The 27,845-nt window shown below is 45.4% G+C and overlaps 1 protein-coding gene across 3 annotated transcripts in view; it reads right to left on the reverse strand.

The window, feature by feature from the left end:
- DOCK1 (dedicator of cytokinesis 1) overlaps positions 1–27,845 on the reverse strand; it is a 493,587-nt gene that overhangs the window by 33,002 nt on the left and 432,740 nt on the right. For 2 of the 3 annotated variants that reach the window (XM_028119986.2, XM_028119985.2), the window contains exons 36-40: positions 23,471–23,511; positions 22,173–22,263; positions 19,277–19,396; positions 4,697–4,786; positions 3,826–3,930 (exon numbers count right to left, since the gene is read on the reverse strand). In XM_028119986.2, coding sequence (XP_027975787.1) covers positions 3,826–3,930; positions 4,697–4,786; positions 19,277–19,396; positions 22,173–22,263; positions 23,471–23,511 — 447 coding nt within the window. The remainder of the gene's footprint in view (positions 1–3,825; positions 3,931–4,696; positions 4,787–19,276; positions 19,397–22,172; positions 22,264–23,470; positions 23,512–27,845) is intronic. The other variant, XM_028119987.2, reaches the window with a different exon arrangement.

Here is a 27,845-nt window from a genome sequence, read left to right on the forward strand (position 1 = left end):
CAGGAAGAACCAAGTGAGCGATCGGGGTCCGCCTTCTAGGGGGCGTGAGGCACCAAGAGAGGGTAAAGGCATCAGGGCAAGTGGGTCTTGGTCTCCATGTTTTTCTTTTCGGGTAGGCCCTAATTAAATAGCTTTCATCCTCTGAGAGGAATTTAAGAGAGGATGACATTGAGGTGGGGCCTCAACGCTCAGAGCCTGAGCATGACGTTCTGAGCCGTCTCCGACAGGACACAACCAAGGGAAGAGCTGAACCACAGGGAGTGGGGTCAAGAGCAAGGGAGAGAGGCGTGAGGGCTGTGGCCTCCCCGGGGGTGAGAGACCGGAGCGGGGTGACAGGACGTCCCTCACTGCACGTCAGCCTTGTGTGGAGAATTACCCACTGGTGAGTGACAGGTAGAACATTAGAGTTCTCCTTCTAAAGGCTGGACTTTGTCCATCTTCAATGGCACTTTGTCACCTCCATAAATCCCGAGTTGGAGAGTCCATCGAGGGGTGATTTTTCGAGGGCGAGGTGACCTTGGGGTGGGTGTCAGGCAGGCGAGCGTTCTTCCTTACACAGGCTGCCCTGTTGAGGCCACTTCTGTCTGGGTGTGACACGGTCCCTCCCTAAATGTACCTCTAGGGCATTTTCTGATTCTAAAATGTAACAGGTCTCTGTACCTTCACAGATTCAACAGTGTGTTCTAAGCTGTCTACTGAATCACAGAAAGGTGGCAATGGGTAGTATGATGCCACCTCGGGCTCTGGAGCCTTCACCCCCTGCCTCCCAACATCCTGCCCGCCCCCCGCTCGGGCTGTCTGATCCTAAAGGAAAACTGCAACAAGGAAAAGACACCACAGGATCCGAGGAATGGGAGGCTGGAGGCTGAGGCTTTTCCTCATGGGATCTGTTGTTTCAATCAGGGGACCCTGAGCCAGAGGCCCCAGACTGGCGGGCCGTGAGTCAGGTGCGGCCCTATTATCTGTCATGACCCCGGCCAGATGCCAGAGAGGAGGAGAGACAGACGGCCAGACAGGATAGCATTCCGCTGGATATTTTTACACTTATCTCCTAGAGACTAAGTGTGAAGTCAAATTAAAATTTGTCTAATTAATGAATTTTCAAAAGATAAAGAGAGATCCTGTGGTATTCAATTTCTTTCCTTCCCTAGCCCCGACTTATTCTGAGTCCCCATAAATCACTAAAGCAGGAACAGTTTAAGAATTTAATATTTTTTTCACTTTGTGCTTAGGTATGTCTTAAAGTACCCATTATGGAAGAAAAATGTTCTCTTTCCCTAAAAAAATAATGTCAGGCAGAAACCAAAGTAATATGTAGTCTCAATTAGAAATATAAATACACAGTGTGGGCATCTTTTAAGGCTATATAAAGCCCAACACTTCAGAAATTCAGGAAGATTTAATGAATAACAGGCTAGTATGAACTCACATGCATTTATTCTGCTTTACTCTAGAAGACATAATAATAAAATGTATATAAAGGCTTTAATAGAAAAACACTAGTGAGTTATAGATGAAAACACTACTAACATTTTCTAGAAATGTCAAGTACTTTGCATTCTGAAGCAGTCCCTTCAAACATGAAAATAAGGGGGAAATGTATATACAGTCAAAGATATTTATTCCTTGTAAGAACCATAAATACTAACATGAAGGCAAAAAACAAAACAAAACAAAAAAACAACCCATTGAGACCAATTCTTAAAGAAAAACAAAGCAAAAGGGACAGTCACTTCTCAGAGGCATTAAACAGACAAACATTTCACCCGCTTTTCTGTAACTGCTAATGTCATTGTCAGATTGGCCCCTGACAGGTGATCTGTGAAGCATAATAAATATATTGCTATAGTCCCACGAAATTATTCAGGTGTGGTGGGGACATCAGTTCAGTGTTAATCAAGCCAGTTAAACTCTTCATTCGCACTTTGCATTTTGTCCTTCTGATGGGGAGATGACCCAGTGCAGTCCCTGAAGCACACGGCGTGCGTGCCCTCCCAGCACACGCCAGGCATCAACTGGCCCGGGGACTGCAAAGTGCCTGCCCCGCCCCCAGCGCGTCAGAAAGCCAGGGCAGAGCCAAGGTTAGTGGCCGCGAGTGACAGCACCATCCACAGAGGGCCACATACAGGGTGTAATGCCTCAGTACAGCACAGGTCCACCATGACTTACGGTCAGTCTCTCTGTTTCTTAGAGACACACATGGGGATACACGTACAGATTCATATGTATTAATTAAAGCCTTCAATAACACCGACTCCAAGCTCCTAATACTCTTCAGCTGGGTTTTTTATTTAAAAATAAGAGTTAGTTTCAAAAATCTCCCCTAATTTAGGGGAAGATTTATAACCTAATTTATAACCAAACGTCCCTTATTCATTCTTTGGGAAGAAGACGTTCTCCAGAATCTGGGTTTCTGATCGACCACTGTCTTAGGCATGTCCTGTCACAGCCGCACAAGGAGAGAGGACCGACCAGCAGTGACAGGGCAGGGCCGATGCCCCAGTCACCCAGGACCCCGTGGGAGTGCATAAACCAACAGGTCACCTTCTGGAGCAGAGCAGGCCTGCGAGGCTCGCTTGTGGATGTCATACAAACAATGTCAGGTCCTCAGCAAGTCAGTCCTTCCTGCTGGTGGCACCGTGAAGGATGTCTCATCCTGTCAGGGTCTTCTGTGTAATCAGAACCACCAGGCCCAAAGGAACACACTCTGGGACGAGAAAAACCTCCTGACTGGATCTAACTGCCCCAGACAGCTGTGTTCTAGTAGGCAAGAGACCACCTTCCTGGAAACCAGAGGAATCCCGCATGGTCTCCCAGCATAAGAGAAAACCATGTGTCTTAAAAAAAAATATATCATAAGAAATGACAGGAAATCATGACCCACTGGTCAATGGCATCCAAGAGAAACTTTAAACCATTCTACTAGTAGGTCAAACAGCATTTATTTACACAATTTCTCCTCTGGCCTCATGAGTGCTAGGGAATGGGCATCCGGCTGACGATCACAGTATTTCTTCGATCATGTGTCAAACAACACACACCTGTCTAAGGGATGGAATGTGATTCAGAATCCCCAGCAATGTGGCCATGGAAATCCACTTACAATTGCTCATAGAATTAAAAATATACACATTCATGGCAATATTATTCACAATAACCAAAACAACCCAAACATCCATCGAAGGACAAAGGGATAAACAAAATGTGGTATAGCTGTATAATAGGATATTATTCAGCCATAAAAAGGAAGGGAATTCAGATACATGCTCCAACACAGATAAACCTTGAAGACCCTCTGCCGAGGGAAATGGGCCAGACACGAAAGGACAAATACCGTATGATTTTACTTTATGAGATACCGAGAACAGGCAAATTCCTAGAGACATAAAGTAGCACGGTGCTGCCAGGGCCTGGGAGGTGGAATGATACAGACCTAACTGTTTAACCGGGTACGGAACTTCAGTTTGGGGAGATGAAAAAGTTCTGGAGATGGATGACTGCACAACAATATTAATACCACTGAACTGTACACTTGGTTAAGATGGTAAATTTTATGTTATCTGTATTTCACCACAATTTAAAAAAACACACATAAATCTCCAGTTCTGTTTAGGAAAAATCAGATGGGAAGTTTATATGCGATCAAAGAAAATATTACCAGGCCTTCTTTCACACCCTAAGCTAAGCACGCAGAGCTATGAAGAGCATGGATTCCGACTCTGACCCACGGATGCGGATGCAAAGTTCAAATCACCCGTCACAATGGGAAGGAGCTCTCTGGCCACAGAGCAATCCTGGCTCAGATTAAACAGAATCAAAATTTACCCGAAGGAACGTGGGGAATCCTTGCCCATAGTAGCCAACAGCAAAATAGTCAGGTTTAGGTCTTATCACTTTGACGATGTTTTCATAAAACTGAGCCTGTTTTTTCTGAAAGGAAGAAAGAAAATTTCAGGTTTGAATAGAGTATTTGAGCATCCATTCTTCCAGAATCTTCCAGTGGGCTCGTCAAGCTTTGGCAATTCCAGTTGGGTGGGAGGCACAGTGTGGACACAGGCATCTGGTCATCTTGCCACACGGCTTTGAAAGAATTTGTCACTCACTCACAGTGTTTAGCAGGGAATCTGACCAAAAGAGCCAAATTCAGTAACCAGTAGCATTTACCCATGTCTTCGATAACCACAGAGGTGCCACAGAAATAGTTTTTCTTATGATTAAATGGCTGGTCTTTATTTAGTATTTTAGAAACCGGTATCAATTAGATACTGGCATACATTAAAGAACTCAAAAGGGCAGAATTCTGGTCTAAAGTAATGGCGGGAGAAAGGTCTGGGCTACTCTCCCATCACGCATCCCCTCGTAGACGGGGTCAGTTTTAATCCAGCAGCAATTCTCAGAGACTCTTAGGCCAACAAGAGCACTGTACACATGGGGTCAGCAGTTGTTTACATACAAATGCTCAGAGAAATCTTAAGAGTCTGGTTTCCAGAGCTCAGGCGGGACTAAAAGTGAGTAGTTGTGGGCCAGAATCAGCCGGCAAATACATCGAGACCTTCCTCCCGGACAAAATGGAGGACCATGGCCAAGGCCGCAGAAGACCTGAAGAGACTCTCCAAGTTAAAACAGAAAGGGAAAGCCCAGAAAGACAAGTATAGATCGCCTGTGTTCATTTAACCAGAAAGAAAAGAGGACCTACCAGCAACTCGCTGAGTTGTTCGTAATCAAACATCTCATTTTCATACTGTTCGGCAAGTTCCTTACCAAGAGCAATGGCCTCCTCCCACATCTGTGAGGAAAAAGAAAGAAAAAGGAGAAAGAAACCCAACGCTGAATGGTGCAGTCAAGGTATGAAATAACAATACAACTGCTCATCATAAAATAATTTGGAAATACACTTGCCAAATCTGAAAACACTACAGAATAATGTTAGAAAAACACAAGTTATTTTCTAGAGGCTCATGTCCTTTGGCTCAGGACCAGATGCCAGTTGACCAAACGGGGTCCACTACTGGCTTGCCAGTCATGTTGGCCTCTGCCCAGGGTCAAAGCAGTCTGGCTGCCAGGTCTGGCCTGCTCCGTCCTCTCTCCTGCTGCCAGGACGGTTGCTCAAGCCCATCCATTGGAGCAGCAGGGTAGCTGGTGGAAGGAACCGCCGTGCGCGAGAGGCTACAAGGAGCCCGGTCTTGCTACTTTCCCAAATCATCCCATTGAACAAACACTGGACTGTCAGAAAGAACAAGATATATTTCAACTCTAAATTAAAGCTTGCAAGGAGTTGGTTTCTGTGTGCAAACACTGTGAGGCTATAAAGCCTGCCATCATTTTGAAAGGGGGAACTTGTTGGGGTAGTAGTTTGAAAGGGGATTTCCAATCAGGTAACTGATTTATTAGAAAGCTGATAAACTTTGACATTATGGGATACTTTGTTGATGCATATGGTAAGACCTGAATTTCCCTTATTTTTCGTGGGGAAAAATAAAGTGGTTTCCTCGAGAAGAATAGGTCACATATGGAGGAACCATCTCCTCCAGGAAGCCTTTCTGGGTGCCAACTCTCCTTGGGCTCCCACGATGACCCAGGATCCCCTGAGTTCCAACCTTCTGGTTATGTACAGAAACTGGAGTGCTTGTTATTCCTTCTCAGAGACCACAAGCCCCTCGAGGAACTGAGCATTAATGAAAACCACTAGACCTCAGCCGAGGGCCTGCTCAAGAATGTTTATCAAAAGAATTGAAGGTTGTTGACTTCAAATCAGGAAAGCACCACACCACCCCACATACTGTCCCCAGCCAGGAACCATCCATTTCCCGACCGCCACCATTCCCACAAGATGGTAGCGCTCAACTCAGGACAAATGATTCCGAGCTTGCTCTCTGTCCAGCAACTCTCTTGCCTTGTCAGGCGGGACTTCATTATACCCATTTTGCAGATAAGGAAGCTGGGGATTAGACAGGTCAGTAAGTTGCCCAAGGGCACAGAGAGGTGTACCTGGCCCAGCTTGATCTTTTTCCAAAGTTCTTGCTTTTGATGACTGTCTTAGTTTGGGCTGCTATAATAAAGTACCATAGATGGGGTGGCTTAAAAAGTAGACATTTATTTCTCACAGTTCTGGAGGCTGGGAAGTCCAAGATCAAGGCGCAGGCAGATTCAGTTCTTGGTGAGGGCTCTCTTCCTGACTTGTGCACCAGCACCTTCTCACTGTGTGCTCACAGGGCCTGGGGCGAGCTCTCTTTCTCTTCTTAGAAGAGCAGGAATCCCATCATGGGGGGTCAACCCTATCCATGACCCAGTATAATCGTATTTACCTCGCAAAGGCCCCATCTCCAAATACTACCACGTGGTGGATCAACATATGCATTTGGTGGTTAGGGGTGGGAGGTGGGATGCAGACATTCAGCCCGTAACAATGATGATGTGCTAGCCCTTTCAGCTTCTCCCACCCCCTCCTACTGAGATGGGCCTGAAAGGATACTAGGCTAGTCAGGAATTCCAGGCTCCCACTGAGAACGCAAGCTGCCGGGCCCCTTCCTGGCACACCCTTGTCACTGAGGACTCATCTGCTGGTTGGTCTTTGCTTCTTAGTAGAATGACCCATGGAGGGTCTTATGTATTACTGAACAGCCCAACAGACTTAAAATACTCTTTAGAGCTACGACTTAAATAAACCATCTGCTATTTTTTTATGAGGAAAAAAGTTCTTCTGGAATCAGAGTTACACTTTAATAGTCGGCAAGACAAAATAAAAATAAGCCCAGAGTAGAAAAAGATTTCTGAGCTGGGACCAGCGCCCAGGGAAGGGAGAGAGCGACCACGATGCCCTTCCTGGGTCTGAACACCTGTTCTCCCTCCCAGAGCCACCACAGTTCTCCATCCTGCTGGAACTTTCAGAGCTCCCTTGCCTTCTCTGAATATTTTAATCTGCTGCTTGAGATCCTCCCTGGGGTCCTCTGCCGGGGCCCAAGCTCACGTTTCTGGGAAGGGGAAAAGCCTCTCGCGCTTTCAGTATTTCTTTTAAGCTCCAGTGACCAATTCCTCCCTTAGAGTATTTCCATTTCAAAGAAAACATTACTTTTACTTGTGAGTCTCTGTCACGGGATTTTTCTTTAAGTTTCCTGCAAGCGAACACGCACTCTATTAGCTGCCTAGAATGTCTGGGCGTCTAATTTATTACTGAGTAAAAGCTTAATCTGTTTTTATCCTAAATGACAGATGAGATGCTTTAGATACCCATCAAAAGTAATTGTGTGTTTTTTTTTAAGTTAGTCTTGAATAAATATCTTATCCGACTCACCCTGAGGTGACACGGTTGTGTTTTCCATCAGATTTTCTATAAATAACACCTTCTCCTGCCTTCCCCCCACTTCCCAGGATCTTAAAGGATTCTGCATTAGGGAGATTTCCATCTATTTTTAATTGGATAGGGCTCTGAGGAGTGTGGGCCATTCATACTTCTGATGTTGAACACCCTGGAAGATATTTCAGTACCAGGGAGAAGACAGATTCAATGCGATCAAAATTTAGATTACCTCCGTGAATGAGCTGCTTTAACCCGTGGGTTTGAACATCCTGCCTTAGCTCCTGGGCTAGGCTATGAGGTTTACCACAGCCCTGAATGAAAAAGCACCAGATCCTCACCCAACCTTGTTTTCTGATTAATATCCTTAATCCATTTTATTGCGTTCTTGACATCGCTAGTTCCTTGAAGCACGAAGTGTGCATCTGTCCCACCACCTCTTTCCATCAGATGATCTTAGCTCCTACATGCTCTTGAGAGAACCATCTTGTCTCCATCATTCTGAACCTACCAGTTTCAGGAAGTCCCATTTCTTCAAGTTTCACGAATACAAACTTTTGTTTCTTCTTCTTCTTCTTTTTAACAAGATTTACTTATTTGAGAGAGAGAGAGAGAGAGAGAGTACACAAGTGGGAGGGGCCGGGAGAGGGAGAGAGAATCTCAAGCAGACACCGTGCTCAGTGCGAGGCTTGATCTCACGACCCTGAGGTCATGACTCGAGATGAAACCAAGAGTCGGATGCTCAATCAACTGCGCCACCCAGGCACCCCAAACTTTTTTTTTCTTCTTCTGATGAAACTCCATCCTTAGTTCCCAGACAGCAGTGGCTGTAGAGAGCGGACCAGCTATTGATATCCTATGCAGAACTCTTCAGCTGATGGTGGGCCAGTCGGATAGGGCAACACTGACCTCACTGGACAAGGGAGCATGGCAGATGAGGGAGAAGACACCAGCCAGGACAACTGTCCCTTACCAATAATTCAGGCGGGCGATGACTCACTGGGACAGCGTGGACAACTCTGGTTTAATTCACTTACTAGCTGTAAGTGACTCACTGGCGAAGACCTTTTTTTGTTTTTTAAAGATTTTTTATTTATTTACTTATTTGAGAGAGAAAGAGAGCACACGAGCAGGAGCAGAGGAAGACGGAGAAGCAGACTCCTTACTGAGCGGGGAGCCTGACGTGGGGCTCGATCCCAGGACCCCAAGATCACGACCTGAGCCGAAGGCAGATGCTTAACCGACTGAGCCACCCAGGCGCCCCCAGTGAAGACGTTTTATGGGATGCCTCTACAATTCAGCTGTTTTTCCAGGCAGTTGTTGGGGGAAGACTCATATTCAACGACCTCTGAATTCCCTGTTCCACATAGGTCTTTGATGTTTGAATGGATGAGGATGCTATGGTACGGAAGAAACCAGAGCACCAGTTGAGGCCCCTCAGCACAGAGGGGAGCAAGGTGCACTAGAACTAGCTTTAGGTCTTGTCCAGTGAGCGAGTCCAAGAGCTTGTGACAGTCCCTTTCCAGTCCCTCTAGCATGAAGACGTGTGTCATGAGAAGGGCCGTGGTGACTCAAGGGCTGTGGCTCAGCTGAAAAAAGAGAGACCCTACAGTCATCGCCCTCCCTCTAGGCCTCTTGCTTTCCTAAGCCAAGCCCCATCCTTGGTCTTCCTGGTGTTTTCAAGTGGCGTCGGCTGATCAGATCAAAGGACCCACATTTTTCCAAAGACATTTTTCGGGAGAGAGTCAGGCCCCACCTTCTCAGCCCAGCAGGTGCACTGTCTCTGTGGTCTGCAGCTCAGAGCCGCCCGATCGGGCAGTAAGAATGCTGTCCTCTCCTCGAGGGTGCACGAGACAGAGCCAGCACCCGAGAAAGCCGGTCAGACGCGGCAGGAAACCAGTGGGACCTGGAACTTGGGCCGGGCTCAGGGAGCCTGTATGACAATGTTCTCAAACCGAATCAACAATAAAGCCTGCCCCTCTGGTGCAGTCAAGTACTCAAGGAATCACTGCCCATCTAAGTCATGTTCATGAACGTGTCTTGTTTTTCCCCCACAGAAATTCTCTACCTGCCAGAACAGGACACTATTTGCTCAGCTTTTAACACCCTGAAAGGAAAAGTGAGGAAGGAAACATATCTTTAAACATAGAGGTTTTGCCTTTTTTCCTCAGACCATGACATCTGTAGTTCTCCAAGACTTTGAAAAGCCTCAATCAGGCTGCAAAGAAGGGATGTTGCTTCATTCTGCAGGTGGTCATTGGGCACTTATGATGGGCGCGGGCTCTAGAGAACAGGCAGAGAGGGACAGACGTGAGTACAGATCGCTCTTTGAGGAACAGTGTAGAAAGGAGGAGACTGACAGCTGCCGGAGAGGAGTCAGAACGAGAAAGACTTCTTTTATAGGTGGGAGAAACAAGGGCACGGTTGTAGGCGAATGTGTATTAGTCTACAGAGAGCAAAACACGGACACTGCAGGGGCGGGGCAGACGGGCAAGGGGCTCCAGGGCACAGGGTAGGTGCGAGGAGAGCCCATCCCTCCGACAGGACAGAAGCAGAATATACAGGGACGGATACAGACCAGTGGATCCGAGAGGGTATGCCAGGGATGCGGGGAGGGCAAAGTGACATCACACAGCTTTGGTAACGCTGGTTGGAAAGTCAACTACTTTAAAAAGAGAATTAACATGTGACAGGAACAGAGCCTCATCACTCGGAACGGCTTTAACTGCCTCGCAGGAAATCAAACCTCACCGGACTTAGCAGAAGCATCTCTTCCAACTTGGCAGCCACGTGAGGACGCTGAACCCTCGCTCTGCCTCAGGAGACTGGGTTGTGCGAGGCACCCTGGCTCCTCCTGGCATTTGCTCTTCTGACATTGACCCATTTAAGAGGCACTGTGTGATCGGCTGACTTCAAGTCTCTGGAGACATCACCTCCCTTTCCTGATCCCTGCTGCCGGCCACCTTGCCCAGGGCCGCCACATCCCAGGCCTGGACAACTGCTCTGGCCTCCCCACGGGTCTCCAGCCCCTCCACCCCACCAGCAACACCAGCCTCCTCTGCTGGGCAAGAGGAAAATGAAGTCACTGTTGCCTCTTCTCATGAAATCTCACTGGCTCCTTGGACTGGAGTAAATCCAGTCTTCAGGAGACATAAAAGGCCAAGGGCAAACTGGCTCTCAAGTCCTCCGCATCGGTGTGTCTCAGGATCCCTCACCCCACACCCCGCAGACACATTTCTTGGCATCCCCAGAAAAGCAAGATGGCCTCAGGAGCCCTCCCCCTTACCCGTACTACTCCCACTCTACAATTCCTGCTTCTCCCAGCCGTCACCGGGCAAACTTTGTCTCATTCCTCAGGAGTCAATCTAAATGTCACCTCCTCCATGAAGCCTTTCCTTTCTCCCTGAAAGAAGTAATCACTCCCATACGTGTTAAGACAGGCAGACCCAGCACCCACCAGCATGACAGACCAGAGGAAGGTCTTGTTATTTATCTGCTTGCACGCAAACCCTGGGGTGGACTGGCCGGCCTGGAGGCAGGCCTCCGTCATTCACGGGTGCCCTTGGCACTAGTATGCGTGGTCGTGGAAACACCTGTTAGGGACCCTGCAGAGAGTGCGGAGTAGTGTCGTTACGGACTCTAAGCATTGACTTTGCTCACGCTTTGATAAAAAAAAAAAAAAAAAATTCTTTTTTTTTATAGGAGCAAATCAATATCAACATGTTAGCAGGCCAGATTCTTCCTAATTGAACAGATTCTGGCAAATATCTGGATGTTCAAACATCTGGAAATGCTGAGAATAATCCAGGAAGAGGGTGTCTTTCTGCCTGTCCCTGCAGTTCCTCGGAATAACCACTGCACTTTAAAAGGGAAACTCATCGAATGAGAAAACTTCACCCCAAATCCTTAGAGAAGAAATCGAACCATTTCACCAAATGCAGAAACTGACTCTCCAAGTCCCTATTTTTAGTTCACAGGAAGATGCGTGATGCCTCATTTTTGACTTGGGTGCAAGGCAAAGTGTGAACTTTGTCAAGGCGAGGTTATTTTAAGGGAAAAGGAAACCGAGCTCCAGTTGGAAACAGTCACGGAGCCTCACACAGCACGCGGGCCAGCAGTCATGCTGTCCTTCCCCAGGCGCCGCCAGGCTGCTTCCTGGTTTCAGAGGTGGCTTAACGCCGCTTAATACCGACACCCTCACTCCCCCGACTCCATTTTCCCGATAGCAGGGCTTCTATTTTTGACTCATCCTCCATAGAGAAGCCTGCTAATTTTCAGCGAAGCACTTGGATTAAGGGCTTTATTGAAAATTACTAGGCCTCAACCAAACACAATGAGACAGACAATGCAGAGCATGTTCGGGAAAGAACGCCCGTCTGCCAGGATGAAACCCGACAGAAGGCTTTCAGGGGGACGCTCAAAAGGGTGGTAAAAACAGAATGGAAAAGGAGCTAGGAGTGGTTATTAGCCCAGGAAGGAAGAACCGTAAAAGAATGAAAGGGGAAACAGATGGAAATGACGTTTTATGGGGAGAAAGAAAAAGATGAAAAGCCCAAGAGCTTGGCTGAAAGACATTCAAAACTTTTTAAAATGATAGAAGGGCAAAAATAGAAAAATGACTTCGTGTGGAAGAAACACAGAAAGATAACAGGACATAATTCAAAAGCCGGAGTGTCTGGTATAAAGCAGCAGAAAATCCATTCAGCGTTGCAGCATTCAGAGCACAAAGGCAGAGAAACTTTTAATACACTCCGACCCCAGTGCTCCGCTGTCCCCGCGGCCTCTGGGACACTTTCCACGGGTGCCCACTCCTTTACAGCCCGCCAAGGTCTTCGGGGCAGTAATCCCCCTGCCTTGGATTCAGCAAGTCCCTGCGTCCCCCAGGAAGATGAGTAAACTTAAAACAGTGAAATGAGCTCTAGAATGTGAAAAGTTTCCATACATTAAGGACATAATGAAGATTTCCTTAATTACACAAGGATACAGCCACATGGTAAGAGCCTGCATCGAGGAAGCTTTAGCTGAGTCATACTTTTTGCCAGAGTGAGGCCCTGTTTAGTTTCCATTTTAGAATTTCGTGATCCCCAGCCTTCAAATTCAACTGAGCTGTTAGGTCCCCTTACCCGGATATATGTTTTTAAATCAGAACTATAATGTTTTCCCCTTAAAATGAAATAAATGGAAGATCAAACCAAATTCTTGTGATTTAAATGATCCTGTGCTGCAGGACTGTGCGCAGATCGTGGGGTTGGGGATGGAACCCGGGTCAGCTGTAAATCAGAGACCGTGGCCCATACCAGATGCCCTCCCCCCACCCCCCCACCCCCGGTGTGGCGGTCCTGCCCACTCACTGATGAGCTCCTGCAACCATCGTGACTGAGGACTGTCATCTCGAAAAGATGCACAGAATCCAGGAAGGAAAAGCTGGCCCAGGTGTTGCAAGACTGTCTTTGTCTGATCTATAGGCTCTGCAAGGAACGTGGTACTGAAATAGAGTGTAGCGTCAGGCTCGGGGAAGGAGCCTGGGGAACCCCCACCTCCACCCCCCCAAACCCCACACACTGCAGAAGTGAGGTCAGAGACCTGCCCCTTTAGACCCCTTAGAAGCACTCAGAGTCTGGGCCAGGAAGCAAGACCACAGAGAGGAGACAAACATGCCCAGTAGAAGGTACTTTGTGGCATGTCTGAGCGATGGTGGCTTTTCCAAGTGTTTTACTCAAGCACTGGCCAGAAGGCGCTCCATTGAGTAGAAGATGAACCCGAATGGCAGTGCTGATTTCAATTTTGTTGTGAACCTGAAACTGCTCTCAAACATAAAGTTTACTAAAAATGTTTTTTAACCTAGTGTCCAGTTTCTATGCAGCACCAGTCTTCCTGAGAGGGACACAGAAGCTCAAGTAACTTCTGCCAAAGCAGGGCCTGGTGACTGGGGTGGTCCCTGGACCAGCTCCCTTGTCATTACTGGGAGCTGCTTAGAAATAGAGAGCCTCGGGCCCCACCCAAACCTGCTGAATCACAATCTGCATTTTACCCGGTCCCCAGGGTACTTAGGGGGGGCCCTGAAAAGGGTGAGATATTCAAAGTCGGGAGGTATAGGATACACATACATAGTTCTAAGGCCAGGGCAAAGAGTGCCTAGGACGGCATCTTCCTGGTGGGGGCAGGAAGGCTCCAAGGTAGAGAGAGCTCGGGACTGTGACAGCAGACGACAAAGGGCCCTTCCACACCCAGGGAAGACCCAGGTGGTTGGGAATCAAAGAGCATGTTCTCAAAAAAGGCAAGATGTTGTGGGTAGAGAGAGGGTTGATGGGCAGGGTAGAGGCCTACAACCCTAGCAAGGTGAGCTGAGGGTCCTCACCTGCCAGGTGAGAAGCCTGGATCTACCTATGGAGGAAGTGAGGGGACCCCGGAGGTTTGGGCATCTTTGAAGTGATTCAAGCCATGACGGCTACTGTGGCCACTTTGTGAGAACAGAGAGTGGTCGGGAAGACAGAGCTCCCGAGGAGGAGGACCCGGGGTCAGCTGGTTCTATAGCAGCAGCTTTTCTGTCCAAAGACCCGAATGTTCAGCAGTGCCTCCGGTAGGATCGCGGCCAAGCCAGCACAGATTCTAGAGCTCGGCTGTCAGGAACTCTCATTCCTGAAGGCACTGAGACACACAAATCACACTGAGGGCACGTGACTCATCCTTCAGCGCTTGGGAAACCGATAACGAGATTATAATTGACTGTGGTCAAGGCACGAAAGAAAACAACATACCTGAGGGGCATAATGCTACATTTTAAGAATAAAATGAGATAAAGTAAGTTCCAGAAAGCTGCATCTTGCGCCGACAAAGCTATGTTGCTTTTTCTTGGTTTCTTACCATGTATCTTCATTCATAACTCCCTGTGTTTCTGCCTCTTTCCTTCCCTGACATTTGCCCTGTGTGTTTTCCCCTCTGAGAATCCTCTGCCATAAAAGAGCCCCTAACTCACCCAGCCCTCCAAATTCCCTAACGTGAATAACTACCACACTCCTGACAGTTTTTTTCCAAATTTTAGGAATGACATTGGGTCACAAGAAAAAAAATATCTAATTTTGATGCTTGTTATCACGCTTTCCCTTGTCGTTCTGACAGAAATTCTATTATTTCCTGGCTTTGGTCCCATGTTCTAATTCTTCTAGATATTATTTAGTTTCTCAAATGTTCACTCAGCATGAGTGCCAACAGGCACATAAGCAGTCCTAGCTGCCTGAGATGGCCTCGGAGGCTGAACGGGAAAGCCTCTATCCGCACCAGCATGTGGACGGATGTGCCAGTAGGACCAGGGTCTGGATGCTCAAGAACAAAGTCTTTGGCTCAGATCAGCCCTGTCCAATAGAAACATAATGCAAGGCATGTATGTCATTTGAAATTACCAGTAGCCACATTTTTAAAAAGTGGAATTAGTTTTAGTAAAATTTAGTAGTATCTGCAATATTATCATTTCGGCATGTAATCAGCAACACAAAAATTAGTGAGATACTTGACATTCGCTTTAGTCACTCTGGTGGCCGTAACAAAGTGCCACGGACTGGGTACCCTCAATTCATGTGTTCCCTCATAGTTCTGGAGGCTGGAAGTCCAAGATCAAGTCACCGGCTGGACGGCTTCTTTGGAGGCCTCTGTCCTTGGCTCGCAGATGGACCTCTTCTCAGTCTGTCCTCACCCGGTCCTTACTGTGGAGTCTGTGTGCTAATGTCTTCTTAGAAGTACACTAGTCTGATTGGATCCGGGCCCAGCCCAGGGACCTCACTTTACCCTAATCACCTCTTCAAAGGACGAAACACAGTCACATCCTGAGGTCCTAGAGATTAGGACTTGAACATGTGAGTATCTGGCAGAAACAACTCAGCCCTCGACAACATTCTTTACACTAAGTCTTAAAAATCCCGTGTGTATTATATGCTGACAGCCCACCCTGGTTTGGACCGGCCACACTTCAGGTGCCAATGATCACATGTTCCTCGTGACTCCAGGATCAGAATGCTCAGGTTACAGTCCCACCCACTGCCTGCGCGCTGGCTTTCCCCGTGCACCTGCTCAGGGGTCCCCCTGCATTAACTGAGGGCCTTCTCGAGTTCCCATTGCCTAGAACACTTGCTACCCATCACCAAAGAGCCACTGTGAGGTAGGGTTCCCCCAAGGTGATTGCCATCTGGGAACGGAGTCTAGAAATGTGTATGGCGAGGCCCTCCCAAAGTCAAGTTTGGTGATCCGCAGCAATGAGCATAGCCATTTGTCTTGTTCCATTGTATTCCAAAAAGGCACAGAGGACATTCTTTCTCAAATACTGCATAGACCCCCACCGGGCAGGGACACCCATGTCTCAGTCTTACTTCCTAAATGAAAATGAAATAGTGAATATATATAATAATGAATATATTGTGTCATTTATATATATAATGAAAATATATAAATGAAATAAAAATGAAAATAAAGCGCCCAACTCTGATACCTTCTGCTGTGACCCCCCACCTCCCTCACTCCCTGGCTGGGTAGGTTTCCAGGGTCCTAGCCACAGGGAACAGGAGCCCGTTTTCTCCTGCTGCACACACCATGCCGAGCCCCCCTGGGAGAAGGAAATGGGGATCAAGGTCCAATACCAAGTTCTGTGAGCTAACTCTATTTTCACATGTCCAGTTGTGGGAAGCTGTACTAGAGCTGGGGGATTTGTGTGAATATCATCTTTTCTAGAACATAGACCTACTTAGGTAATTTCCACATGCCTTGAGAGCCCTCCGTTAGAAGCCTGACTCACTTTCTACTTAAATGCCCTCAGAGAGGGAGATGCTGCCCGTCTGCCTCCCCTTCTGGGCACTTCTACCCCCTGGGGCCCACTGTGGTCACGTGACTTGCTTTAGCCAACGGCATGAGCAGAAACGCATGGGTCATTTCTGGACAGTGCGTGCAGGGGCCAGGCTGGTGACGCGCTGTCCCTTCGTGGCTGCATTCCTTTGTGGCGGAATCCGTGCCCATCTGGGCTCTGGGACAGCAGGACGGACTCATGGCACGAGTGAAAAATACCTCCAGGTGGCCCAGAGCCACTGAGACTTCGTGAGGCCGAAACTCCAGCATATTCCCGCCCATTGGGACTGATGGAGGCGATGAGTAATACTTGCTTCTGTTCTCTTCTTCCCAGGAAATGTCATGCTTGTTGATGTCAGAACGAGTTTTTTGTGCCTCAAAGCTAATCACCTGGGTACTTCAGATCTCATCTGATGAATTTTCTCCCTCACCTGTGCTCGTTCTCAAAGTGAGCTTTCGATGGATGAGGGGACTTTGGTTCTTTGAACATTCTGGTGGAAAAGTGACAAATCCTCAGGAAGGCTTTTCAATCGGTTTTGCCAAGACAAGTCTAACAGCTACTGTGGAGACAACCCTCCTAAACTGTGATTAACAAGTACACTCTTCCAGACTCCAGGTTAGCCAGCTGGTCACTTTACCATAACCACCTCTGTGTCTCCTCCAGAAAATAGGAACATGTGAGAATGGTCCCTCTGTCTGCTTCTCTTTCTGTCTCTCATACTTTGTCACTTGAGCTTTTTCAAAACCAGGATTTCTCAACCTTGGCAATATTGACATTCTGGGCTGGAGAATTCTTTGTTGTGTGTCCGTACGTCATTCTAGGATGTTCAGCAGCGTCCCTGACCTTCACCCACTAGATGCCAGGGCTGTCCAGGCCCCCAGTCATGCCAACCTCAAATGTCTCCTGAAGGTTCTGGTTGAGAACCCCTCTATTCTAAACTGAACACATTCCTTCCCCCACCCCCATGCCTCCATATGAGGCTACCTTTGCTAAGAATGAAAAGGACTCTCTTCTTTGATTTATTATTTATTGAAGGCCACTGTCCTGTTATAGACGAACATTTCCAACTATCAGAAGTCACTCTCAAAGGCTGAGAATTCATTCACTCTTCCACTGATTTCTCCGTTCCTCCAACAAATGCCCACCGGGTTACGTGCCAGGCATCATTTTGAGAATCAGACACTTGGTGGAAAGAAAATGTGTGGCTACTACATTCATGGCACTGAGAGCCTATTGAGAGACCTGCTGAGGACCTACACATACAAACCTATCGCTGCAAACTGTAGAGTGCTGTAGAGGAGGAGAGGACATCGTAGGGGTCAGAGGAGAGGTGACATTCAAGCTGAGATGGGAAGAAACCAGCCAAGGGCAAGAGCAGCAGAAGCCTGCTGGGCAGAGGCAGGAAGGGCTGATCCATGTGAGGCCCCCCCACATTTGGGCGACGTGGTCAGAATATAGGGTGTGAGGGAGGGAACAAGGGTGACGTGGTAGGAGAAGTCTCAGGGACCAAGGCTGTCGGAGGACACATCGCCACGGTGAGAGCCCAGAATGGCCACGAGCAAAGGCACACGTTCCTTCAGCCCCAATGACATCTGGCCCTCCCCGGTGCCCCTCCTGCTCTGCCTACCCCATGGCCCAGAACACAGCAAGCCAGGAAGTCATCAGGGCAAGGAATGGCTGAATCAGCCCCATTTCCTCTAGCACTTTGCTGAGAAATAGGGTTCCCCTGGCTGAACTAATAAAATTTTAGTAATTGGCCTTAACTGTGAAAGCGTCTCATTGCTATGAAGAAGTACAGTCTGTTCCACCATAGGACCAGGTGTAATCCGTAGAACATTTCCAAGTGGCCTCTGGGCAATCTCCACCCTATTCTGAACAGTTCGATTTTTTGTCCCTGTGACAAGGACAGTAAGGAATGAATAAAACACACATTATCTTTTCAATAGGGTTTGATCTGTATTGACAGCCACAAAAAGAGGTGGCCATCATCCTCTCCTGCTGTAAGTGCTGTTCTGGGTAGAATTGTGTGTGTGTGTGCGTCCCGCCCCTCCACCCCCCAAAAATCCCTGGTTTCTGTGAATGTGACCTTATTTGGAAATAGGGTCTTTGGATGTGATCAGTGAAGAGCCGGTCATACCGGATTGGGTGGTAAATCCAATGACCGGTGGGCTTGGGAGAGGGAAATCTGGACACGGAGACGCACACAGGGCAGGTGCCAGGTGCCATCGGAGATGGAGCCACGGGACACTGAGGGTGGCCAGCAACCCCAGGAACTAAGAGGAAGGCACGGAACAGATTCTCCCTTTCGTCATTCTGACACAGAGAGCACGGCCCTGCTGACATGTGTGCGTCTGGCTTAGAGCCTCTAGGACAGGGAGAGAACCCATTTCTGTCATTTAAGGCCACTCAGTTGGTAGTGTTTTATTACAGAAGCCCTAGGAGACTCACACGGTACCTCCACGGATTCTCTGGTCACCTTCCTCTGAGTGAGAAAGAAAAAGCAGGTAACCAAGGTGAGTTATGAATCCTGATGAAGTCACAGAAGGAGGTCCAAAGTAGGTGGCAGATTTTCAAAACTTCCAAATCTCAAGTAGCTCCTTTTTTTATTCCCCCCGAATAGTTACAGCTTATGTGAATCACACAAACTACACTGATGAGATCTATTACTGGCTGATTAAAATGATGGCAGGTTTCCTTCCCATAGAAGTCAATGGAATAAATAATTTGTGAGAGCCAATTAATCTAGAATCCGCCAAAATGGAGCACAACTGGTCTTACCACAGGATTCAATTCTCAGCGGTCATAGAAAAATGCAAACTGTCAAAGGAATCCATTCGTTCTAAGTGCTCAGAAGTGCCTCCAAAATCAGGGTCCTGGACATGGTTCTCTCCGGCAAGGACTAGTAGAATACTTGTGCTCTTTAGTCTTTACTTTCAGAGCATGTATAAAGGGAAGAACTGCAGGGGTTTTTTGGTAGGATTTCTTAGAAGTGCCAACGGGTGGACCATGCATAAAACCTTCCAATACACAATCTATTAACAAATGTCTGGTTCTACAAACATCGTGTGTTACAAAATGTGTTCTGTAGGAAGGTATGCATAAAGAGGAAAACACAGGAAAAAAGAAAACGACTTTTTTTTTTTTTTTTTTACCTTGCCCTTGTCGAAGTAGTGGATGATTTCCTGGTAGAGCTGTTCCTTCAGCTGGCCCTGTGTTGTTGCCTGGTACCCGTCCCGCTGGGTGAGGTGGGCCGCGCACACATCCTCCGACCACTGAGGCAAAAGCAAAGCATGAGACCTGTCAGGTGAGGGTGTGTCCAGTGCCACCACTGGCCCACCCTTGGTCAGAATGCACCACAGTGAGCCCCACATGCCCTGCATGCGTGCAGGCCAAGGTCCCAGGGACACTCGGGGCTGCTGGGGCCTGGAAACGAGAGTAGAACCTCTGTGTAGAACCCCTACGAGGAAGGAAAGACGAGACGGAGGCAAAGCTGGGCCTGGATTCATATAGAAGAGAAACCCAGCAGGTTCTGGAAAGCACAGAACTGTCAGCTTGCTGAAAACGTCTTTTAACTCCTGAGGTGAATTACGAGCCAGGCGATTTGGGGCTGTCTCAAGTGAGGCATCCCGGGGTGCTGGCCTCTGTCCTGAGATGCTCAACATTTTACTCAACAGCAAAGAAGATACACGGATCTCACATACCAGTCATACCTTTAAGCTTTGCCTTAAAATTAGACTTGTGTACCCTGACTATAACCAGTTGTTATGAAATGATTAATTATGGAGTTCTCACGGCATAGCTAGATTTCTACCTTCACAGGGGATAAATGTAAAATTTTAGGTGATTCTGGCATGTAACTACAATAAAATAAATAAGAAAGTTCCAATCTTGAATAACTTCTTTGCAGTTTAAAATCACTGACAAAAATATTGAATAGGGGAGAAAAAGTCCCTCTATACCTTCCAATTAAACACTCACATGATTTCGCTTGATTACTAGGGCTCAAGGCTAATGGTTTTATCGGTCTTGTTTTTGACAAAATAACCAACAGGGATGATATTTAAAAATTTTTAATTAATGAACAAGAATATATTTGTCACGTTGAAGAACAATTTTCATAACAATACAAATAATGCCTTTTGTAAGTTGATTAACCAGCATGAGTTTACGCTGAATGCAATATCAAAACATATTTAGGGAAAATTGTGAAACGTCACGGTGTAAAATATATGGAGAGAAATTACAGAGCATTTGCCACTTAACTGGGAAATCCAGAGTCCCAGTGGAAAAGATAATGCATCCGGGCCTATGGTTTGGGATGTGAAAAGCCCTCGTATGGTCCGTGATGAACCCATCTGTGCTCAATAAATGTTTGTGTACTATGAGTGAGGGTAAGTGAGCACTTTGTCAACCCCATTTCAATTTCCCTGGTGAAAATAAATACCTTCGTATTTGCAAGAATGCCTTATTACCGAAATTTGGGTTTCTAACAAATGAAGACTGTTAGAATTCCTAGCGATACGGCTGGTGTCAGGTGTACCAACGGAAATCTCTATCATCCTAAATCACATTCCTTGGGAGAGCTTTATTGGTGTAAAGCCAAAGGGCGTCTATTGATGACTATTGATGAGGCTCCCAGATGGAGCCTCCTCCTGTTTTCTTTGTAATGGACCCCTTTGTTTTCAGGCAAAGATAAACGTCCACACTCCAGTGTCTCTACAGCAGCCCCTGTAGATTTGTAGCATCAAGAGATGCTGGAGATTTTGGGGTTGGGCCAAAGGCTGGAAGATTCTTGCTGGAGTTTCACTCCAAACACAGTGTCCTCCTTAATGCTTCTCATTACCCACAGACATTGCTTAATGCCTGTTTTAATGTAATCTTTTCAGGTTTTTGGTGCTCGAGGGGCTGGCCCGATTTTGAAAACAGGACTCCTTGAATGAGTGGTCTTTACGTTGGGTCACTCAACTAAATTCTAATTCTCCTAACTGTTTGTGTTTATCCAGTTTATAATTTTTCAAATTTATAAGGATGTAATGGGAAAGAAGATCTAACGATTAGCTAAAGTTTTAAAACGTAAAACTAGAGGTTGTATAGCATCTCCTTCATCCATCCACTCATCCATCCACCTGCCACTTAGCTACCTACTTACACATTTGGATAAATCTATTTACCCATCCACTCATCCATCCATTCATCCATCCACCCATCTATCCACCTACCTACCCATACTTCCACCCTTCCTTCCATGCATCTATCCATCCATTCATCCAACCATCCATCTATCCATCCATCCATCCACACACCCACCTCCATTCTTCAATCCATCCAACCATCCAACCACCCAAACATCCATCCATCCATCCATCCATCCATCCATCCATCCATCCACCCACCCAATTACTTACTGAGGGTCTACTCTGTATGATTAACTGGGCTAGAATTGGATATGAGGGAAGAACATTAATGTATTACTGCAAACAAACAAATAAGCCAATGTCAAAACATATGTGCATAACAAAAGAACCACTGGAACTGAAAGTTGTCGTGCCAGACCTGTGCTCAGGAGCAACACTCCAGGAGAATCAGGCGGGAGATCTCACCTGAACTGATGGACTAATACAAGATCTCAATGTGAGCTCTTTGCTAAGATAATCAGGGATATGTTTCATCCTGTCTCTTAGCTATCTACCTCAGAAATTCCTTCTTATTGATGACATTCTCCTCTACTACTGAGTCTTGCTGGCATGAATAAGAATCTGTAGAATCTCTAACTCATTGCTAGACAACAGCCCAATGATGGGTGTTTATGATGCTTAGTGATGATCTGCTAGGACATCTTGTTAAATCTGCATTCAGTAGGGCAAAGTCTGTCATCAAAGTACCTTCTAAATGTCTTCGTTTATGTCACTGCATTTAGTCAAAATCCCTAAGATCTTAAATTATAGGTTCATTAAAATTTATCATGGAAAAATAAAATTTTAAATCTTCTTAGAATTTATGACAACAGAATCATGAAGGTATGTAGTAATTTCTAGTCATTTCTATTACCTTCAGGAGCTTTGCGTGGAGAAGCAAGGTGTAGGCCGCCTCTGTGTAGTTGTCACACTCTCTGTGCAGGTCACAGAGCTTGTACAGGTACCTGAGACAATGAAACACAGCGATATTCTTAAGATGTCAACAAATCATTTGTGTTGAGGACTGCAAGATCTGACATCTACCTTCAACGGTAAATTGTATCTATACTTTCTCTTCACAGTGGTCACAATTCCCAATGTCTCGAACACTTCTGGTGCAGAAAGCACTAAGGAAAACCAACAAGAGTAATATACAATAATATTTTGTAAAAAAATCTTAAGTCCTCCCCTTTCAGGTTGAAAATGAAGACCGCCCAAGAATGCAGAATTGTACTTCAAGGGTCTCTCACTCCTTTTCATCTTTTCCAGAGTTTTCTTCTTACATTTGAAATGAGATCATGAAGTTTGCTTGTGATTTCTCACATTTCTATTGAATCCAAATGCACACCCCCCCCAAAAAATCCATAAAAATAAAGAGCTCCAATGATCACGGTGAATGTGATCAAAAGAATTTCTCTGCCATAAAGATATAAAGGTTGCTTTTTAATATAGAGTAAACTACATTTTGGATAAAAGAATCTGGTTGCTTTTGCAAAAGTTTATTAACTTTATGTGATATATTTTTATAAAGGAGAAACAAAAAAAATTCTTAGAAATCAAGTTAGAAAATCATGCTGGATGTAATAAACACATCATTAAACACTAAGCCACATGGACATACCCTTATTCTATTCTGCTAAGTTATAATCTTGCTAAATACTGACACTGGTCCCTAGAAGTGACCAAGAGAGGGGCTACAACACAGCCCACCCCTCTACAGAAAAAGGCAAATGAAGGAGAAAAATCCAGCAGATAATATAAAACATCAGAATATAGTGTCAGTTAAAGGAAGAATAGACTGAAAAATTATACTCTGTTGTCTATTTCTGATAAAATTAAAACTGATTTCTCATTTGATCATATGGTTTACTGTAAAACATGAAAATTATGCTGTTGTCTCTTTTCAAAAGGGCCACATGAGTCAGTCAAGAGATACAAAAACCCTGTGAAATAATAATTTATGGCTTTACTCTAAGCTGGCTAAACATGACCCGCGAAATGTCTGCGTTGGCATCTGCAACAAGGATTCAGAATACACCAAACTCAACTTCTGGATTCACGATTTCTACAAGATAAATCCCTGTGGCCATAAAACAGTTGTTAGCATGCACTTGACAAACAGCAACTATCATAAACATGCAGAGGGCATGGACAAGCGGGATGCCTACATACCTTATATACATTTCTTCTCTTTCAATTTCTTTGTAGAAATTCTGAAAAATCAAACCATAACACTGTTTTAAGAAACCTGTTTTACAAAAGGTGTCACATGAGCACTAAACATTCACAGTTCTTCCACTGGTGTCTAGCACAGCCAAAGGGACCCAGCTCTTTGGTTTAGAACCATAAATTCACATAAAGTACAAAGATGTCTTACACTGGTCTTCACTTTTTTTTTTGGGGGGGCGACGCTAATGATTCCATTTCCTACACTGTGAGGACTAAAACCTACTTTTGTCGTTTGAAAGTCACCAGTCTTTAGCTAAATGAAGGTATTACCCCAAAGATATGATGCCTTAGCCATTCTTACCACTGTAAAGTCATTAGAAGATGAAAAAAACATGAAAGATCCCAAATTTGGGAATAAACATCATCAACATGATTTAAAACATGCTGGGCCCAGCCTTGGCTAGAGCTGCAAGAAGGCAACGTGGTATTCTAGACCTGAGGTGTCCAATACAGTACCCATAGCCACATGTATGCAAATGTAAATTTAATTAAAATTAAATAAAGTTAGGGCCACCTGAGTGGCTCAGTCAGTTAAGCATCCAACTCTTGACTTGGGCTCAGGTCATGATCTCAGGGTCATGGGATCCAGTCCCATGTCGTGCTCCCCGCTTGGCAGGGAGTCTGAGATTCTCTGATTCTCTCCCTCTCCCTCTGCCCCTCCCCACTGCTCTCCTCTCTCTCTCTCTCTCTCTCTCTCTCTAAATAAATAAATAAGTCTTTAAAAAAATTAAATCAAGTTAAACATTTGCTTCCCCTGGGAAGCCATCTGGCCCTGGACTCTTATTTGTTGGGAGAGTTTTTATTACTGCTTCAATGTCTTTGCTGGTTATGGGTCTGTTTAGATTTTCTATTTCTTCCTGGTTCAGTCTTGGGAGTTTTTATATTTCTAGGAATTTATCCATTTCTTCCAGATTGCCTAATTTGTTGGCATACAATTGCTCATAGTATTCTCTTAAAATTGTTTGTATTTCCGCAGCATTGGTTATGATCTCTCTTCTTTCATTCATGATTTTATTTATTTGGGTCCTTTCTCTTTTCTTTTTGATAAGTCTGGCTAGGGGTTTATCAATCTTGTTAATTCTTTCAAAGAACCAGTTCCCAGGTTTGTTGATCTGTTCTGTTTTCTTTTTTTTTAATTTCTACATCATTGATTTCTGCTCCAATTTTTATTATTTCCCTTCTTCGACTGGACTTAGGCTTTATTTGCTGTTCTTTTTCCAGCTCCTTCAGGTGTAAGGTTAGGTTGTGTATTTGAGACTTTTCTTGCTTCTTGAGGAAGGCCTGTATTGCTATATACTTCCCTCTTAGGGCCGCCTTTGCTGCATCCCAAAGGCTTTGGACTGTCGTGTAATTCATTTTACATTCATTCATTTTAATGTGCTTCCATGCTCCCTCTGTTACGCTTGCCATACCCTGAGCCCTCAATAGCCACGTGGGGCTAGTGTTACTGTACCAAACTGTGCAGAGAGAGAACATTTCCATCATCACAGAAATTTCTATTGGACAGTGCTGTTCCAGACAGACCGATGTTGCGAACCACAGTAAACCACAGAACTGGTTGCCACTTGAAAGCACCTTCTGTACTTCAACGCTCTCTGACGAAGAAAGATTAATTAGCAGGTTATAAGCAATGGGCTCTTTCTACATACTGTAAAATATCTTCTGGGTGAGCATGAAAATCTCTATAAAAATTGTATTTCTTGGGGTGCTCAGGTGGCTCAGTTAAGCGTCTGCCTTGGGCTCAGGTCATGATCTCAGGGTCCCCGGATCGAGTCCCACATTGGGCTCCCTGCTCAGCGGGGAGTCTGCTTCTCCCTCTCAAATAAACAAATAAATTTTTTTTACTGTAATTTTATTTACGTTAAGAAATACAATTTCTTACGTTAAGAAATTGTATTTCTTAACGTAAACATCTCTATTAACACTTTAAAATCTTTACCATATACAGGGCCCCAAAAAAGGTGCAGAACGCTCATCTAACCAGGCCAAAGGTATGGCAGGCACCACCACAGCCACTTTCAGTGTGAAATTTAGCCCCTGAATACAACGTGAGGACTCTAGGATTAGGGCCTAAGATCATAGTGCATATCACCATTATAAAGGACTCCAATTATCCCATAAGATGGAATAAGTTGTTTAATTTCATGAGCAAAAAAAGATACTGCTTCTGGTAGTGATCTCTCTGAAAAGAAGTGATAAACAAATATAGAAAGTAAGAGGGGGCACCTTTAGAAAAATGCTCCAAGATTTCCATATTTTGCTGCATCTGAGATTTTAATGTCCTCTGGTTCATATGCTATGGCTCAGTAATGAGGATATTTTCAGCCGACAACTCAGAGGGACGTAACAAAGAGAATCCGCATCAAAGGGAGGATGAGCCCTTCACTTCCAGCTCTAACTCACCAGTATTTACAAGCTACGATTTTATACCATCCTATTTTGCACTGGTATTTTTAATCTTTCCCCAAGCTTTTGATCATTCTCCTTTACAATTTCACAATAAGGACATCATGCGACCTTTATTCCTCTCTCATGGATATGGAAATGTCTTCTATTTCCTGCCTGTGCTTAGTTCCGTTCCCTTCCTAGGACTTCAAAACACCTCTACAACTGAAGGACGCTCATCTCAAACCCCAGTTTCTATATAAAACTGTGGGTTTCTTATGTAAAAGTTCACATTGCTCTTGGCGCTCCACTTCTGGGCTCTGCAGGTAGCACCCACCCCCCCTCCCCATCATCCCCCCTTCTGAAGTCCCTTCTGCACCGGTGCTGAGTCTGTGCCAGGCACAAGCTCTGTGGATCTCTGCAACCCTTTCTGGACTAGACCCCCAATGCTAATGCACCACAAAGCACCAATCTTCCAGAACTTACACATTTGCCTTATACTCCAGATCTGTATTCCTTCATGATGACAACAAGTACTGAGATTTTTAGAATTCTCATGAGAACCACCTTAATTAGCCTTGTAAAGGGGCCATGAAAAAAGTAACTGATGTCTAAAAAATAACAAGGAGTCTATCACATCTGAGAGAGGGCTATCTTGATGACTGCGTAGAAAAAAGTGGTGACACACAACAAAATTACCAACCACTCATGAAAGAATGCACGACTGTGAGGGGACAACGAAATTCTACTTCATTACAAATGTGCATTCTGTCCAGGGGCAACCATGATCCAATGTAATGCAGACGTGCTTCAGGGATGGGTACGTGTAGAGGACTTAGGTCACTGCACAGGGACTGCTCGTCAATTATTAAAAAAAATTTTTTTTTAAATGCAAGGAACAGTAACACATTAGTGAACCCGCACAACTTAGAATGTTCACCGATTCCATTTTATTTTTTTAAAAACAAGAGCACTGGTTCTAAAGGAAATTTGGCAATGGGTTTAAAGGGCATCAATAAATCCTATGTTCTCGATTCTATTTTTTAACTTTAGGATTTCAAGGTTAGCGATAAACAGGGTGCATTTTATATATCACTAATGTATGCTTATACGTCTATATTCATCTAGAGATGGATACACATCTCCATGCAACTCTGTTTCTTCATAAAGTACCAGGAGACAAGGTGAAAATGGACCAAGAGATTAAAAGTGTATTTACGTTTTTATTTATATGACTAAATGTGAGCTGGGTAGTGAATATTAAAAGACAGAACATCAGTCTGTACAAGCCCGGTGTCCTTGTTTCCCTTTAATCCATAGATCTATCTTACTTTTTAAACGAAAGACCTGTGATAGGCTGGGATGCATCTTATGATCCCCAGGAAATGGTTAAGAATGGAACTCCTGACTCTTCATGCACTGATCTGGGATGTTCCAAGTTCAAAGATGTTAACGATGTCAGGTAATCTCAGGAATCCTGGGTGTGTTTCTTGGTTAGAACATGGCTAGTGCTGACTGCAGTAACAACAGGCAGGTCCTGAGTGAGCCTCCGTGTGACAGAGGAACACAGTTTAACATCAGAAACTGTGACCGCAGGTGGCCTTTCAAAAGCTGATTTTCCGACCCTGGGTTCTGATGATTAAAAGGCCACATTCAGAGCACATCTCCACTAGGTTTCACGTCCTGGGGAGCATGAGAGATCTTGTTTAAAAAAAACAATATTCTCAATCATCAAAGTTGGAAAGTGAATAAACATATTAATAATTCTTCCCTCTGGACACAAATCAGCTTCTTAGATCCCATTAAAGATCCGAGGGTATGTATGTCCATAGTAGGAAAGTAAGCGGTGATTCACTGGATCCTCTTGTCTCTCCAATTTTGGCGGCAGAGCAGTTTTCCCTGTAGATCTGAGAAGATGGATCTAAGAAGAGTT

This window comes from Eumetopias jubatus, unplaced genomic scaffold, assembly GCF_037043125.1.
Source record: "Eumetopias jubatus isolate StellerSeaLion01/CBP00866 unplaced genomic scaffold, mEumJub1_p1.0 scaffold_17, whole genome shotgun sequence".
Lineage (NCBI taxonomy): Eukaryota > Metazoa > Chordata > Mammalia > Carnivora > Otariidae > Eumetopias > Eumetopias jubatus.